At 46.8% G+C, this 12,747-nt stretch overlaps 1 protein-coding gene across 8 annotated transcripts in view; it reads right to left on the bottom strand.

Annotated features, from left to right (window-relative positions):
• Positions 1-1,007: 1,007 nt before the first annotated feature.
• TMEM94 (transmembrane protein 94) overlaps positions 1,008-12,747 on the bottom strand; it is a 76,109-nt gene continuing 64,369 nt past the window's right edge. For 7 of the 8 annotated variants that reach the window (XM_081899546.1, XM_081899545.1, XM_081899548.1 and 4 more), the window contains 8 exons: positions 12,368-12,445; positions 11,493-11,578; positions 10,591-10,672; positions 7,904-8,064; positions 6,912-7,006; positions 6,355-6,448; positions 5,688-5,858; positions 1,008-4,067 (listed from right to left, as the gene is read on the bottom strand). In XM_081899546.1, coding sequence (XP_081755672.1) covers positions 3,995-4,067; positions 5,688-5,858; positions 6,355-6,448; positions 6,912-7,006; positions 7,904-8,064; positions 10,591-10,672; positions 11,493-11,578; positions 12,368-12,445 — 840 coding nt within the window. In that variant the 3' untranslated portion in view covers positions 1,008-3,994. The remainder of the gene's footprint in view (positions 4,068-5,687; positions 5,859-6,354; positions 6,449-6,911; positions 7,007-7,903; positions 8,065-10,590; positions 10,673-11,492; positions 11,579-12,367; positions 12,446-12,747) is intronic. The other variant, XM_081899543.1, reaches the window with a different exon arrangement.

Genomic DNA, 12,747 nt, shown 5'->3' with positions numbered 1-12,747 from the left:
CATATCAGCTAAGATGTATGTACACAATGCTTAAAGTAAGAATCAGCCATAACAGGTCCAGCCTGCATATCGTACAAAACAAATTAAGATTAATAAATGAAGGTTTAATGTGAATGTGCAATTTGCTACTGCACACTGCAAAGGTCTCACTCTGTTCCTGCGGCACGGCAGATGAAACAAGCCAAAGCGTGGCTTGTTGTGATTCTCTGAACCTGAGCTCATGGTTTGTTTTCCCAACCAAACTATGAGCAGCAAGCCAGGAACAAACCCTGATTACTGTTCATACTTTGCTTGGGTAGAGAAACAAACCACAACCCTGGTTTGGATGTCCACTGCACAACAGGAACACTCTCATAACCTTTGCAGCAGCACACCGCATGCTCACGTTAAAGCTTTGTTTGCTCTTAGCTATGGTTTAATGTGCGAACCAGACCAATGTCTGCGGCTGGCAAAGACATAAGTAATATTAGACACAGTACTAGAACCTCCATCGCTTCCATTAGCAAAGCATATTGATTGCTCAAACCCATTTTGCCTCGTCTATCTCTCCATCTCAGCATGTAACTTCTTGTCAGCTAGAAGGAGGAAGCAGTATTTGATCAAGAAAACGCTGGGGGCTTGGACTGATTTTACCGAAGAACAAAGATGTCACACGAACTCAAACCAGTTGGCCGATATTTTCCAGCACAGTCACAAAATCATGGAGATAGAGATAGCAATAGCTTAGCAGTTGGCAGCGCAAACCTATACATGTCTGCCCAGAAGTAGGCCCCACTGAGTTCAATAGGAGTTACTGCCAGCTAAGTTTGCATTGGATTACAGCCAGTGTGGAAGAGATAAGCCAAGTAGTATCTGATTCAAATCTCACCACAGTGATGAAGTCAATAGGTGGACAAGCTGCCCCCTGCCCATCAATCTGTATGAATTCTGGTCTACTTTACAAGACTGTTATAAGGATTCCTGAGATAGCATACATTACAAAGCACAAATGCCAATCCTCTCAGAAATTTACTGTATCAAAGACAATCATTTATTGCCATTCATATCAGGTGCTCTTTGTTCCTTTTTGTACAATTTACAAGTTTTCATACAAATCTATTATTATTTTTTTACATACATCCCCAGAAAAGTTTAAATATAAAATATACACCATTTAAAAACAGTTGGATGGGTGAAACTCCTTCCTAAAGCCTCACACCTTTCTGAAGCCTTGGCTGGACGAGGAGGAAGAGGGCGGTGGCCGGGGGTGAGGGGGAGGCAGCAAGGCAACAGGGACTTTCAAGAGAAAGCCATTGAAAAGGCTCATTATCTGACTCCAGTGGAGTACAATTGAGGAGGGGGAAGAGTGCATGAAGTGCAGGGAGGGGAATCTTTTTCAGCGTGATCAACCACCACAGACAAAAGTCTACAGAAAGTGCCTTGTCTAGCAGGGAAACTGCCCAAGACAGTTTATCAGGTGTAAAGCTTTAAAATCACTTAAGGAAAAAATATTGCGGCAAACAGCTTTTAGGCATCGAGGACTCCCAACTGGTTCAGAACGAGGGGAGGATGAAGGCAGCAGCTACCCGTGTCCCTCACCCAAAGCAAATCAGTCCAGTTTCCAAATACAAAATCTGCACAAACCACCCACAACTTAGCCTGGACCAGAGACCCAAAACTGGCACATGCCAAGCACCGCTGGCCTCAAGCTAGGGGTGCATATCCTGACCCACTGAAGCCAGTTCCAATTCTAACACTAGGAGAGGACTGTTGCTGGTTAGTACCAAGGTGAAACACAGCCCATTCCCCAAAGCTCTTTGCCCTTGGGGAGCAGTACAATACACCATCACACCAAGTGAGAAGGCAGCAAACCTTGAGCTACGTGGGAACAGCAATGATGAAAATGGGAGGGAGAACGTGTTTTTAACAGTTTCTAAACAATAGCCTCTTTTTAAAATATAAACATAGGATATTGGCCGATTTCCCAGTCACAGCCAGCTGGAGTCAGCATACATGCCACAGCTTTTGAGAACTTTGCCATGTGCAGGGGAGCTTAAAGGAACATCCTCTGACCTTAACCACACCGACCTTTTCCCGTTTGATGCCCTCCAGCTGTTTTGGAATGTGTCTTCTACCAGCCCAAGCCAGCATGGCCAAATTGTCTGCAGCTAATGGGAGTTGTCACCCAAAACATCTGGAGGGCACCAGGTTGGGGAAGGCTGTACTACATGCTTCTTAAAATCCTCCAGGTATCACTTTTCTCCTTCCATCACCACTACCTCCAGCCAGGCCTAAACCTATGATTTTTTTCTTTTCTAATCTAACAAAGTAAAATGTCATTTTGTCTGCTGTGGAAGGATAAAAGTATCCCTCCCGCCAAATTTGCTCTTGTTTCCTTAAGAAGGCTTGGCAAGTTTTCTAACTACCATGCTAGGGTGGGTCAGTGCTTTTAAACAACTCTAGGACGAGGTTAATTGGATTGCCTTGGCCAAAACCCTTCCAGGTAGAGCAGGTCCTCCATGGAGCCCTGAATACTGAACAGCCCGTCCACAGTAGCCCAAAATACCTACTCCCAAACAACACATGCCCTGTTTATCTAAGTGATTGGTCTTGCAGAGAAGGCAGCTGTCCCTGGTGTTGTCCATAAATAGAGGAGGTTGGCCAACAGAGGTAGTTCTGATTTCTTCCCGCCAAAAGCAACAGCCTGAGTTTATCCACCACGGCTAAAATTGGCAGGCAAGAGAGAGGGTGGATTGAAGACGATGCAGATTCCCAGCACTGCATGGTGAATCCACCCAGACTTAATTCCCTATATTTAGGGAAACAGACCATGGGATAGTATGCTATATGTCTCCAACTTAAACAGTGGGGCAAGCACAAAATGCAACCAAGATCCCGTCTAGCCCATGGATATGAGAGAGGAACTATGCCCAGCCTCATCTGCCATCCTCCATTCAAAGCAGCCAAGAGGGGATTTGTAGACGCAGCACTCTTTCAATGAAGAAAAAGTGAAAGATCAAGCAATCCATCAATCCAGACTCAGATCTGGCCCACATGCCTTTGTCTTCCATGCCCGTACAAGCACAGAAAACCACATGACCTCTCAGACCTCAGTCACTCACAAGGTTTATCAAACAGTGAGTGGGTGTACAAGAAAAACACACAAACCCAGCCCTTTCAGTATTAAGCGCTAAAAGACAGCCTCCTTATGGAACGTGGCCAGGGTTTAGGTATATCCACAATATCCCATCCCTAAAAGGATGCTCTCATGACGGCGGCGAAGGGTCTGTCCTATGAACTCTGTTATTACATACTTTACATCCCAGAGGTATTTAACTGGAGAAGGGCTGCCTTTGTACTCATAGCAGCAAACCTCCCTGGCATCCTGCCCCTCTGCTTCATCTTCCCCAAGAGGGCAGCCTCCAGGCGAAGGGCTGTTCTGTGGGTCACAGGGACTGCAGCTGGGGTGTGTGGGGGGGTACTTCTGCAGGGCCAGTTAGCAGGCCAGCTGCTCCTATTCCCTCCTGGGTGGGTGCAGCGCTTATACCCAGAATGCCCTGGGGCAAACAGCATCGCAACAAATGAACAGATGAGATTGACAGGGAAGTCAAGGGTGGACCAAGAAGGACAAAGAGAAATAACCTAGTCAAATTATGAACAGCGGTGGGGGGGGGGTGTCAAATGAGAATTCCTTGCTCTTCGATCCAAAGTGTCAATCTGTTGGATCCCAAGGAGCTCCAAGGGAAGGAGGTGTAAAAAATAAATTTTAAAGAAGGAATAGCAGCAGTCCATGTCCCACCAACGCTTTCATGCCAGGCACTGAATCTTCACCAGCGCTCAGGATGTAGCTCTCCCTGCTCTTAGGGGTTGGCCTCTTCTGATCCACACTGACCAGAGGGATTCACACATGAGGCTGGGTGCTTTTTTCCTTTCCTCTCTCAGCAAGGTGGCAAGGTTGTGTGAGAAGGGAACATGCAGCCCCCAGGCCTTCCAGGGCCCGTCCTACTTGTGGGGATTAAAATGGGGAATTCATGCCCAGCTTGGTTTCAAACTGCAGCTTCTGCCTCTTCTGGTAACGTACTCGAACCCTGGGAAAAGAGAGAGAGAGAGAGAGAAGGAATGAATGAATGAATGAATCATGGAATCAAAGAATTTTAGAGTTGGGACCACAAGAGTCATCTAGCTCAACCTCCTGCAATGCAACTACACATACTTTTAACTTAGGAGTAGATCCCACCAATTTCAAAGGGGCTCAATCTCAATGGGGCTGCAGCCAAAGCATTTATGGAGGGAGGAGATACTTATGGCTGCAGAATAAGAAACTTAGGCCTGTTCTCTCCTTCCCACCTTCATTTTAAAAAATGTTTCTTCTAGCTGCCAGCCTCATTTGCAACACAGCACAGGAAACAAGAGATCTACAAAATGAACCAACCTGCTTCTTTCTTTGTAAGATTTTAATCAGGTAAGTCAGGTTGCAGAATGCTTTTTTTACCCAGTTTGGGTGCCGATGTGATGACAGCTGTAAAACAGCTCTCTCTCTCTCCTCCCCCTCAAATAAATATCCTGCTAATTAAAAGACTCTCATGCTTCCAAGGAGAGCAGTGGGGCAGCATGCAGCCATTGCCTACAACGGTTAAGAACAGCGCCTCTGTGATCAGAGGGAATCTCCCACGGGCAAATGCTAAAGACAAACCAGAGGGGATGGCTACTGTGAGTATCCCGCCCTTGCTTGACCCAGCTACTGACATTTTATAGTGCCCCAAAACCATTTTGGGAGGCAGCCAGAAAAACAGGCAGTTCAATGCGTATTTCCTTGTTGCCAAGACAACAGCATCTCAAGGGAACGGGTCAGAGAGATATCAGGTAGCGATTTTATCCTTCCAGGAACCCTAATTGAGATACCAGGAAGTTTGCTGCACAGCACAGGAACAGTTAACTCAGCTGTGGAAAAGGATGTCATCTATGACTTGCTCAGCTCCCATTGGCAGAGGGGCCCTGAAGGTGAAGGGCCTTTAGATATTAAAATAAATGGAGAAAGGGAGGGCAGCAAACCCACAGAGCGACGTTTCCCCACACCTTGATTGTGGGTTTGCAGAGTCACTTGGTTCGCTGTGTTGAAAATGGCATTGCTGGACTAGGGTGACCTTGTGATTTGACCCAGCAAGGTCTGTCTTGTCCGTAGCGGCAGTCTTCCAACCTAGAGGATGTAGCTAAGAGATGCTTCAGCATGACCCACTCACACAGCAAGCAGCATGGCTGCATGCATCTTTCACTGGCCTATTATTACCCTGCAGGTGTGGTGCGATCATAGATAGCACCTTGGAGGAGATGCAAGTATGGGGTTCTCTTGCGTATCATTCCTTCTTGGGGAGCAGGAGTGGTTCTCACATCAACTTCAAAATGCCACAATGGCCTAAAAGCACCCAACAGCTGGTACAGCATAGGGCACTTGAGATATTTGTCAGCTGGGCAGTTCTGGTTCATATCTAACCTTGGCCATGAACTTGCTAGCTGGCCTTAGCCATGCCTCTCCCTTCTCTTCAGCCCACTACGCTCCATCTGTAATATGGAGATAATATGGGCTGGCAGGCCAGCCTTACAAAGTTGTTGCAAGGATTATCAAGACCATGTCATGCAAAGCGCTAGGAGAACTTTGGGAGCTTCTTATGGAGAGTGCTAAGCAAGAGCTCATGGCGAGGCTCCCTTACCTGATTTCATGGAGTTTGACAGTCTCATTGATGATCACAACAAGGATAAGAGAGAGCAAACCCAACAGCCAGGAGGCCATGGGAATGTCATCCATTTTGTAGGTCACTGGAGACTCGTGGTTCACCCAGAGCTTCAAGTCCAGGAGGGTCTGGATGACTTGGCCCAGCAGCCTGCCATTAAAAACAAAGCAAGACTTGGAAAAACATAGAAGGGGCACGTCCAGCCTTCTGTCCCAGGGCTCTCTCCTCCACTCTGCATCCTCTTCCACCAGCAACCAGAGTACAACCTGCCAATGGGGAAAGGATCTCCTAAGGTAGTGAACAGCCTCCACAGAAAACACAGCATCATGGGGACAGGCATACCCAAGTGGGCAGCATCTCCAAAAGAGGTCGCTTTTCCTGGATGAACATTTTAGAAGTTTGGAGTGGGGTGATGACAGTCTCATGGCATAACAGCCAAGCCAGAGAGAGGGACGTGATGATATCCGAGGCTATGGGAAGAATTTGATGTCAAGAGCCAGAAAGACATAGCACTGCAGAAATGCACACAGAAGAAGAAAAAAGACTGATGCTTCAAGAGAAGAGTAGACAGCAGAAGATGGAATAATTTGAGATAATAGACAGGGGGAAAGAAAGTCACTTAGATGAATCAGAAAAGGATACTCACACAATGACAACTGTCAGAGTCCACCAGAAGTTAGTGAAGGGGCTTTTCTTCCACAGTGGTTTGGTACGATGGACGTGGGTGACAGAGATAAACACTGTGAAGAAATACCAACAGGTTGGTTTTTTATAATGTGTGGACTTGCCACAGCTACAGAGGGCACAAATCCCTGAGAGTGTGGTGGTTTTTGAAGCTCATCATCCAAAGCAATCACAAGGTAACCTTGCTGGGCTTTCAGCAAAAGAAGAAGAAGAAAGCAGCCCAGTGATGTTTCCAAAACCCAGGATAGTCCACCATTGACTGGCAGCCCCTGACTCCACACGCTCTCCACACAATTATCTAGCGCCCCTTCTGAAATCTGCCTGCCTGTTTTTATGCAGTTAAACAGCCAAGGGTTGGGGAAGACTAAGCCAATTGCTCAAACTGGCCAGAGAGTCCAAGATGTTTGGTTTTACATCTGCCTTCAGCTGGGACATCAATAAAGCTCCCAATCCCATGGCAAGCTGCAAGCACACACACCCCTTCAGTACAGCAAGCAAGGAGGAATGGAAATCTCTTACCAGTATGTAAGACAATCATCCCAGCAGTGAACTTCTGGGCCAGGAGAAGGATGCTGGAAAATTTCCCAAACCAATCGGGGGAGCTTTCTGCACTACTGAAAAAGCAAACATAGGGGCATCACGTGAGGCGGATCACGGTTCAAGGCATCAGCGAACTCCATTTGAAAAAACTGGATTTCAGAAGGACTCGTGAGCTAGTCCTGAAATCCCGCGGGCTCTGTTAGTCACACAATGCAACCTCTTCCACTGGATTCCCAAGCCAAAAGTGGCCTTTCAAAAGCTATCTGGAGTTATCTTAAATCGTTGTTGAATTGTTACCACCGAATTGTTCCCCCACTACACAGGCTTTCCCCAGCTGTATTTGTTGCCTTTGCATTTTAAACTGTTTTTAAATCACCTTGAGGTGGTGATTTATGGGGTGATTAATAAAACACAGAGTTGGTGTTTTAAGACTTCTTAATACTTCCATTGCTGTTTTCTTTTCGGCTTTGCCATTTTAATTACTTTATATTGCTTTGTTTAATTTCTTTGTTACCCTTCTTGAATTTATTTATAAAGAAAGTGTGTGTGTGTGTGTGTGTGTGTGTGCGTGTGCGTGTGTGTAAAACATAGCCTTAGGTTTTTTTAAAAAAGAAACTAAGTTTCTAGTCCTTATCAGTGTAGGGAAACCTGAGAGTAGGGGCAACGTATCATAAGCCTATATTCCATTACTTTCCACTCTTCTAGACCCATCTTTGGAAAAGCTACTAGAAACAACAATCTGTCATTAATGCTTTAGTTGAGATTCCTGCATTGCAGGGGGATGGAATAGATGACCCTTCCAACTCTATGATTCTATAAACAACATAGTCTACATAATCCAAACTGTGCCACCCACAAACGAAACCTTAAAAGAAGCTGTGCTAAAACCATCCCAACACACACTTCCTCTGGGTGGACACCACTGCATTTGGGAACTTCAGTGGATAGCTGGACCCCGGGCCCCCGCTAACCTGTGCAGCATGATGGAGGAGCAGCCCGTGACATTCACATTGAAGGCGGAGGAGTTGAAGTTCGCACAGTAATCCTGCAGCATGTAGCCAAAGCAAACCAAGCAGGTGCAGATGGTGAGGCTGAATTTCAGCAGGAAGCAGAAGAGGAAGTATTGCTGGGTCTGCAAGACATTGACGGGAAGGCCGGAGTGACTTACAAGAATGGGAGGCCAGGCCTTGGGTGCCACGGCTCCCGCCCAAGCCTCGGGCTTACCAGCTGCAGTCTTGCGGAAGAGGATTGGGTGAGCACCCTCCTCCAGGGCTGCTCCTCAGGCCCAAACTAGATGGTCACTGGGATGTGTGGCTGCTGTTGGCGCAACTCTTCAACCCACCTCCCTCCCAAGGAACTTCTACCATTTTGCAGGACTACAGGGACTGTTGCATTATAAATATAACCAAATGTGGAATACGGGTATATGACAAGAGAAAGAGGAAGTCGGGAGATGAATCATCATCATCATTAAAAAGAAACCCAACAACTCCAGGGCAGAAAAAGTCGTGCACCAACCACTGGTGCCCTGTTTAGAGAAGTTTTATTTTGTTTTTAATGTTCTGTTGAAAGCCGCCCAGAGTGGCTGGGGAAACCCAGCCAGATGGGTGGGGTAGAAATAATAATAATAATAATAATAATAATAATAATAATAATAATATTATTATTATTATTATTAACCTCCCAGGAACAAGTGGAGGCACCAAAGGATGGTAGCCTGGCCTGGCCCTCTCCCTGCAAGGGGCTCCTGCTACTGAGAGATCCAGGAAGAATCATCAGAAATGCTTCCAGTGTATGTTAGGGGCTAGGATGGTAAAACAGGAGAGGCCCCTGCATTAGGCGAGGTGAAGCCATTTGCTTCAGGTGGCGAGTCTGACCCCACTGGGGTCAGCCCTGTTGCCTTCACTGCTGCCGCTGTGCCCTCACCACCACTGCTGTGCCACGGTGGTAGTGCAGACATAATCACAGGTACAGTTGAGGTGATGGGGCTGGCAGCAGTGAGGGGGCAGAAGCAGGGACAAGAGAGGGGGCCTAGATGTGTGGGCAGGGGGACAGGGCATTCTGCCTATAGCGTCAAAACATCTTGGGCCAGCCCAAGACTGGATCCAAATAATTAGTTTCATTCAGGGAAACCTGGAGCTGAGGTTTGCTGAACTTCTGGGACCTGTGGGCACATTTGGAAAGCTGAGTAACCTTGATGGGCACCATAAGGTAAAGGTAAAGGGACCCCTGACCATTCGGTCCAGTCGTGACTGCCTCTGGGGTTGCAGTGCTCATCTCGCTTTATTGGCCGAGGGAGCCGGCGTACAGCATCCGGGTCATGTGGCCAGCATGACTAAACCACTTCTGGCGAACCAGAGCAATGCACGGAAACACCGTTTACCTTCCCGCTGGAGCGGTACCTATTTATCTGCTTGCACTTTGACATGCTTTTGAACTGCTAGGTTGGCAGGAGCTGGGACCAAGCAATGGGAGCTCACCCCGTCGCGGGGATTCAAACCGCCGACCTTCTGATCGGCAAGTCCTAGGCTCTGTGGTTTAACCCACAGTGCCACCTGCATACCATACACACACAAATATACTACAGCCACACAAGCATGCCTTGCAGGCACACACACATCCTGCTAACAATTAAGAGGGTGGGCAGAGCCAGGCAGAGCCAAGACAGTCTCTACTAGATGGGAGGAGATGCTTGGGAGGGATGGCATCAATCAAGCTGGTCATCTCCCAAGTTTCATAGATGAACCAGTATATCAAGACAACCAAACATAGTGCCAGAAGAGAATTTGTCCAGAGCCGTCAGAAAACCATTCTGAACAATGTCCAGGAATGGATCATTCTAAAAGGGACTCCCTGACTTTGTTCAGTAGCAACCAAATATTCCCCCACCCCATAACATCTTGTTTCAGCCTATGGTTCACAACAGAAACATTAAACCAATGAGGAACCTGTATGCTCCATATTATGCTCCCCTTCTCCCACCTACTGGCCCACTTCTCTCAAAGGCATGTTCCTTTGAAACCCACCTTTTCTCTGTAAAGCAACAGGGATAACCAACCTCAGGAGATGTGAGGAAGGAATCTCTTACCCAGGCATGAGACATGGCTCTGCCTTGAACCAAATAGGTTTGTTCTTACTTCAACAGCAAGTAAGAGTGCGAGTGAGCAAGGGAGATTGAAAATCAGGACCTGTTCTCTCACACCAGAACTGCTGTTGGAGGAAGCAGCATGTGTCTGAATTCCAATGGACTGGGAATCACAGGGGGGGCAGAGTGCTGTGTTGAGCTCAGATCCTGCTAGTGGGCTTCCCAAAGTCATCTGTTTGCCAAGATGCTGGACAGGGCGAGCCTTTGGCCGGATCCAGCACGGCTCTCCCTATGCTGTTAGCCCCAGTTCCCTCTAGCGGCAACGGAAGCGAGAATTCGCCAGCAGGAGACTGAGCCAACTTTCTTGCCTTGAGCAGCAGGAAGGCCCCTGATGTAGAGGCCAGACTCCAGCATGCTAAACATTTAGCTAAGCTAATTGCTAGCAAGATCTGCGGCGTTGCAATCACTGGGGTGTCATGTGTCGGCAGCTGGTAAGAACATTACTTTCACACCTTCTGACATTGCCACACGCGGACCCTAGTGAATGCCTTTCCAATCGTAACCTTTTCTTACCTTTTTAGGAATGGAGGTCAGGTTCTTCCCAGTTGCCATGGACATGATGGAACTGTGAGGGGGCTTGCCCAGGAGGGACACACTTGGAAGAGGAAACAAAACTAGAATTAGCCTAGATATCAGAGCAGAACCACAACGGAACCTGCTGAGACTACGCACATGAAACCCCCATAATGCTGTATTGTGTTTAATGCTGTATTGTGTTTTTAATACTCGTTTGGGAGCCGCCCAGAGTAGCTGGGGAAACCTAGCCGGATGGGCAGGGTATAAATAATAATTGTTGTTGTTGTTGTTGTTGTCAGCTAATGGGGAGGCCCTTTTCGCACAGTTTCTTCCTGTACTGTCAAGTCACTTTAAGCCAGTTCACAGTTAACCAGGTCACAACAGGCCTCCTCTCACTCGCTTATTTATTGTCTCCATATCCAAAAGACAGCAGAAGTCAGAGCCAACACAGTTCCTGCTCAACTAGTGAAAAGAAAGGCAGATTTAAGCCTTGCAGCGGGGATAGGGGAAACTTGTGGCCCTCCGGAAGCTGCTGTTAACTCCCAACATTTCTGACCATTGGGCATGCTGGCTGAATCCAATGGTAGCTGAAGTACAACATTATCTGTGGGCCGTAATGGACAAAAGCAACTCAGCACATCTTTTTTGTAGAGAGAGAATCTACAGGCCAGCACTAGCAGAGACGAACAGCGCTAGCATAGCCAACTCTCCACACCATGAAGGCTGATCCATATAGGCATTATGGACTCCACATGGTCTCCAACATGGCGGCCAGAACATGAAAACCAGGTGCCCGCCCCCCCGTGTGGCCCCATTTTATCTTAGGAAAGAAGTGGAACTCCTGCGAGGATCCCCAAAGTAGAGCATGCTTGTGAATCACAGCGAGAAACCTTACTCACCTTAGCAACGGGTAGCAGAAGCAGGAAAGCCACAAGATGTCGGTGGTACTGAGAATGGGGGGCAGCTGCCCCAGGCAAGAAAGGAACTAAGCAAAAGACAGCAAAAGGCACCATCAGTGGAAGGATCAGAAGACCAACGGGCACCCACCAGCAAGTCATCACACCCATCTTGTAAAAACAAGATGGCGACTAAGAAGGAGAGGGAGTCCAGAGCAGGGAGCTCATGCCATTGGATCCCGAAGGAAGCGTGAAAGAACACATTTGTTCAACAATTTTGCATATTTGTTCATTTTAGTACACCACCTTGGGTGCCATGGCAACAAGGAAGTATATAAATGCAAAAATCAACCTATTAAGGAGCCAGCAGTTGCTGCTACACACAGAATGTGGTGCACAGGATTCCACTGCACAGCAGCACTGTACTGCTTTTAATTTTTTTTTTAATGAAACATTCTGCTTATTTTAACATAACTCTTCCAGGCCTTGTAGCTGAAGACATGATAGGAAGTTCTGTTTTGGGAGGTGAAGAACTGTGTGTGGCTAGCCTCTGGTAAGTACTTGGAGAAGAAACACTCTCAAAAGAAACCTTTATTTTGAAAACCAGAACAAAATTAGAAAAGCTAGTACACTTTGCCTTCCACGCATATACTATTCCAAATGAAGAATTTGGGGACCATACATTTACGATTACAAGATGCTCCATTGTACGCTTTGGACCTCAGCTAGAATCAGGGCAGCCTTCCATGACACAAGGATAGTGAATACTGCTAGCAAATATCCAACTTAAGCAGTTTCCTTTGGGTCTCTCCTCCTCTTAGATGACTTGCAAGACAATCAGTCCTTTCTGCTTCCTGATGCCATTCAGAATAACTCACCTGGATTATGACCAGGGTCAGCTGACACTGGAGGAGGAAGAGGAAGCATTTGCGAATACTGTAAGTTGCATGCCGGGCCTAAAAGAAAGCATATATAAAATGGATAGTATGCAAGGTATGAGTAAATAGATTGTCAAGGATGAGTGCAGTAAACGGATCCACTTTTAAAAATATGGATCAAAACTGAAAGCTTCAATTAGGTTTTCTTTTAAAAGGAAAGAAAACAGGCTGGAACGTTCTGTCCTGCCAAATAGCTTCTCTGCATCAAGAAGAAAAATAAGGATGGATGGAACAGTTATTTCATTAAGTCTGGAAGCCCAAAGAGATGCTAAAATGTTACCATCGTAATTAAATGATGGAGATTGTCACAACTGTGTTAC

This window comes from Podarcis melisellensis (genome assembly GCF_964234715.1).
Source record: "Podarcis melisellensis genome assembly, chromosome: 2".
Taxonomy (NCBI): domain Eukaryota; kingdom Metazoa; phylum Chordata; class Lepidosauria; order Squamata; family Lacertidae; genus Podarcis; species Podarcis melisellensis.
This window is presented reverse-complemented; position numbering and strand designations above follow the sequence as displayed.